Source organism: Pseudoliparis swirei, chromosome 20 (genome assembly GCF_029220125.1).
Source record: "Pseudoliparis swirei isolate HS2019 ecotype Mariana Trench chromosome 20, NWPU_hadal_v1, whole genome shotgun sequence".
In the NCBI taxonomy this organism is placed as follows: Eukaryota; Metazoa; Chordata; class Actinopteri; order Perciformes; family Liparidae; genus Pseudoliparis; species Pseudoliparis swirei.
Window position 1 is genome coordinate 27,518,008 of NC_079407.1, and position 5,000 is coordinate 27,523,007.

Sequence of the window (5,000 nt, forward strand, 5' to 3'; positions counted from 1 at the left end):
TTATCTAATCTAATCTTATCCTAATATCATCTAGATTGATCAACCTTGTGATTGTATATCTTCTCCCATTGCTGTTACATTGTTCTAATTAGCATTTATACTCCTGACTCATTGCTTTCGGACATCACAGTGACCTTTGACCTTTTGACCGCCATATTTCTAATCAGTCCAAGTAGACGTTTTTGCCAAAAAAATAAACCGCCTCTCGTTGTAAAGGCACACAGGGCCGACGCTTCACCTTTACATCTAACAATAGGTTACGAGTGTGAGTGTGTGTGTGTGTGTGTGTGTGTGTGATTAAGCCTGTCAGTCGTACTCGACTGGATGAAATAAGGGCCATCCAGTTGAAGAGGCAGCTCTGAACCTCTCTACCGGGGGAGTCTGATGACATCATGCGGAGAAAAAAACCCAATGTGGCTGCAATGAATCTCCGTTTCCGTCGTTTCTATTCACTAATGTCGTGTTACCGAGATCGGAGTCAAAACGTACGCTTGAATGACACCCACCACATGAATTGCAGAGGTATTACCAAAAGGTACCTACGGATGTGCAGAGGTTCAATGGAGTCTCTCATTGAAGCATTGAGAGTCTTTTCCGTGTGCCGGTAACTTGAATAAACGAAGGCCGGCTGCGTTGTAAATCTCGTGTTCCTGTCGGGGTTCCAGATATCACTTCCCCCCCCCCCCCATTGGGGCCATTAAGAAGACTTATACCCATGTACAGATTCACCCGTGAAGATGACGGCCGAGTCTCAAATCATCTCCGAGACATTTAATGAAAAGAAGTGAGCGAGGGGAAAGGAAAGAGGATTCCTGTAGGAGAGGAAAAGGGGGAAAATATACAGTGTTAAATCAAAGTGTGTGAGTGTGAGAGAGAACGAGTGTGAAACAGTGTGTGTGTGTGTGGGTGGTGCCGAGTCTATTAAATTAAAACACTCCAAGCCTGTATGCGCATCTAGAGTGAACTCTTTAAACGGGGGCGTGTCTTTGAACTCGTTAAAAGGGGGCGTGTTTTTTAAGTCTTTAAACGTGGGTGTGTTTTTGAACTCTTTAAACGTGGGCGTGTCTTTGAACTCTTTAAAAGGGGGTATGTTTTTGAAATCTTTAAACAGGGGCGTGTCTTTGAACTTTTTAAAAGGGGGTGTGTCTTTGAACTCTTTAAACGTGGGCGTATCTTTGAACTTTTTAAAAGGGGGTGTGTCTTTGTGTTAACAGTTTTTCAACTACCAACTTCATCAGCTCGGATGCAAGAGTATGATATATTTATATTTATACATGACATCACCGTTAGGCTTACGCGGCTCGGTGACTTTTGTTTATTTGAGTGTAGAAATGTTGTACATAAGACAATATCTCTAATAATATAACATTAATCCTTTTAATTTGAAAAATTCAAAATAAAAGCACAGGATATTTTTCTTGAATGTCTTCAAGAAAAGGTGATCATATAACTTTCAAGCCGTCAGGGGCCACAACCAATTAAAATCTCTCTAATATTATAACATTAATCCATTGAATTTGAAACCTTCAAAATAAAAGCCTCGGGTATTGTTCCGATATGTCTTTAAGAAAAGGTGATCATGTCTTTCAAGCCGTCAGGGACCACGTAAAATGAAAATGTCTGCTGTACATAGGTACACAATATAACTATACACTAGTGTATTGTATAGTTCACACACACAGACACACACACACACACACACACACACAGTCCCATTCATATGTGTCCGTGCACCTTAATGACACAGGTTTTCAAACACAGATCCCCGTACATGCAAACACACACACAGACACACAGACACACACACACACACACACACACACACAAGCGCACGGTCCCATTCATATGTGCCTGTGCACCTCAATGACACAGGTTTCCACACACACATGCGCACACACGCAGACACACACGCAGACACACACACATACACACACACACAGTGGCTTTTAGTCATACTAATCCATTTTTCATTCTTCTCTATTAGCCGGTGAATAGAGACACATCAGAGAGGAGCTCAGTGGAACTCTGACACCTCACAAGATACACACACACACACACACACACAGACACACACAGCCAGGTGAAAATTAACGGAAGAACAGAGCGACGGGGAGACGGTGTCGCCGTGTTTAAACTACAAAAGAGACACACACACCGGAGTGGAAGGAACCACAAAGGAGGATTGACAGCAGGAGGGGGACGTATGAGCGCGTGACACCGGGACAATAAAACCAGGTTGTATTCCCTCGGGGGGGGGGGGGGGGGGGGGGGGTTATGATCCGTTCACGCTGCCTGAATACTAGAATAGAGAGAGAGAGGAAGTGAAGCCAAGGTCAGAGGAAGAATCCCCCATTTCTAATTCTCACCGCCCCGGAGCGAGAGGGGGGGATTAATTTAAAGATCCATTCGCCACGGAGGAGGAGAGAGAGAGAGAGAGAGAAAAGACATGATGGAGAACAGAGGAGCTGAGGAAAGAGGAGAGGAAACAGAGGAGGAGGTAACACAGAGGAGAGAGGGAGCAAGTGAGAAGGCAAGTGGTCGAGAGAGAGAGAGATGGAGAGAAAGAGATGGAGAAGTGGACAGAGAGCGAGAGAGAGATGGAGAAGTGGAGAGAGAGAGAGAGAGATGGAGAAGTGGAGAGAGAGAGAGGTTACATGTAGCAGACGGCTCACAGAGAAGAGCTTCAGAGAACTCTAATGACCCAACGCCTCAATGAGAATGGGTGTGTGTGTCTGGGTGTGTGTGTATTTGGGATGTGTTTTTGTGTATGATGTGTGCGTCACATCACACACACACATATATATATATTTCTATAAATATATATATATATATTTATATACATATATATCTACAAATATATATTTATAAATATTTATATATATATATATTTATATATATATAGGATGAGGAGAAAGAGGAAGAGGATGAGGAGAAAAAGAAGGAGGAAGAGGATGAGGAGGAAGAGGATGAGGAGAAAGAGGATGAGGAGAAAGAGAAGGAGGAGCATTCCTGTGTACATTGTTGTAGTTGTCCATGGATTCCGTGTGTTGGAGTCCAGGTGCCCCCCCCCCCCCAACAGCACAGCCAATAGAGTTCAGCCTGATCCTCAACATCAACAACAACAGCAGCATCAGCAACGCCAGTTTTCAACATACATCATAAACTTCTCGTCCAATGAAATCGCAGCAACACAAGCTCCTCCCCCTCCCCCTGCCCCTCCTCCCCCCTCCTCCTCCTCCTCTTCCTCACATGCGTTGGTGACGGCGAAGCTGTTGGCCGTCTCGATGTTGTCCACGTGGGGGACGAGGTTGAACGGCGCCTCGGTGGCGTTGGGACTCGTGTTGTGGAGGAAGATGGCCAATCGGAACGCCGTGTACTCCTGGTCCGTGTTCCTGATGAAGAGCCCGCCTGGGGGGGGGGGGGGGGAGAGAAGAGGGTGAGCATCCACGGAGACATGTAAGGATTCATTGTCAGGCTCGCAGAGGTGGAGAGACAGGAAGAAGGAGGAGGAGAAAGAGAAGAAGACGAAGGAGGAAGCGTAATGTGAGGGAAGGAACGATAGAGGAGGAAGAGGAGGAGGAGGAAGAGAGATCTTCATTATCTTCCTGAAGGTAATTTGTCTTCACATATAAACTTAAACGTGAATATTGATACGCACGCAGCAGGAGGAGAGGCGGAGGAGAACCACAGAGGGGGGGGGGGGGGGGGGGGGGAGAGAGAGATAGAAGGGGGGATGAGGAGAGGAGTCACAGAGACAATGAGCTGGACGGAGAGAAAAACAGAGGTCAGCTAAATGAAAGAGGAGGAGGAGATGAAGGAGAAGGAGGTGAAGAGCCTTTAAAGAGGAGAGAGAAAGGAGAACACACGGGAACAATGAAGTCCTATATATATATATATATATATATATATATTAGGGCTGTCAATCGATTTAAAAAAAAAAACTAATTAATCGCACATTTTGAAATTCATTAATCGCGATTAATCGCAATTAAAAGATAAAAGTTAAAAGTTCATTCTTTTTAAAGACCAAACTTCACACAGAGCTGTTTTCAAAGAGGCTCCTACCTATAAAGTGCCAGCGAGGGATTTAATATCGTGGATGATAAATTGTTTCTTCAGTGAAACATCAGATTAGTAAAAAAAAAGAAGTATATTGAGACCCCATTGGTCCTGTCATCTTTAACACTGAACAGCAGCAGAACCAGTGGCCTTGGTAACTGACTGACATTCACATATGTCACGTTAACCCTCTGGAGGCTGGGGGCATTTTATACATTTTACAAAATAAATTAAATTCACCGTTTAAAGTCTTTTGCATGTGACACATACCCACGTGTTATACATCAAACATTCCAGAACAATCTCAGCTCTGAAATGAGGCTCATTGTCCTCGCGCCGTGTTCTCTGCTCTCTGACTGACAGGCTGCTAATGAGCCTCACCTGTGAGGTGGGAGGTCCTTTGTGATTTACTGAGTGTTCATTGGTTGTTTTTTTCCCAAAATGTTGACAGACAAACGGATTGACCAATCACGGTGAAGGTTTCGTGTGTCGCTTTCTTTCCGCGCCGCGTCACCCGACACGTCGCCCCTCCGTTCCTCTGTGTGTCAGAGGGGGAGACGGGAGGAAGGAGGAGCAGGAGGAAACCCGACTGATTCATCCACGAGTTAAACTGATTTATGCTCCTTATTTTCGCGGAGAAATAATTGTTTTAAAAACGGAAACAGTGTTAAACCGTACTGCCGCGGTTTAACACTCAGAGGAGTGTAAAAACTTCAACGAACACCGGAAGTAAACAAAGTTGCGTTAATTGCGCTAAAATATTTTAGTGCGTTAACGCGGCCAAATTAATCGCATAGATTAACGCGTTAACGCTGACAGCCCTAATATATATATATTTAGATATATGTATATGTAAATATATATTTCTACATATTTATTTATATATATATTTTTAATGTATAAAGATATATATAGGTATATTTATATATGAATATATATAT

At 43.9% G+C, this 5,000-nt stretch overlaps 1 protein-coding gene across 1 annotated transcript in view; it reads right to left on the bottom strand.

Annotated features, from left to right (window-relative positions):
• The window catches only part of gria4a (glutamate receptor, ionotropic, AMPA 4a), a 102,380-nt gene that overhangs the window by 93,891 nt on the left and 3,489 nt on the right, over window positions 1–5,000 (bottom strand). Inside the window, exon 2 of the mRNA XM_056441687.1 lies at window positions 3,250–3,408. Coding sequence (XP_056297662.1) covers window positions 3,250–3,408 — 159 coding nt within the window. The remainder of the gene's footprint in view (window positions 1–3,249; window positions 3,409–5,000) is intronic.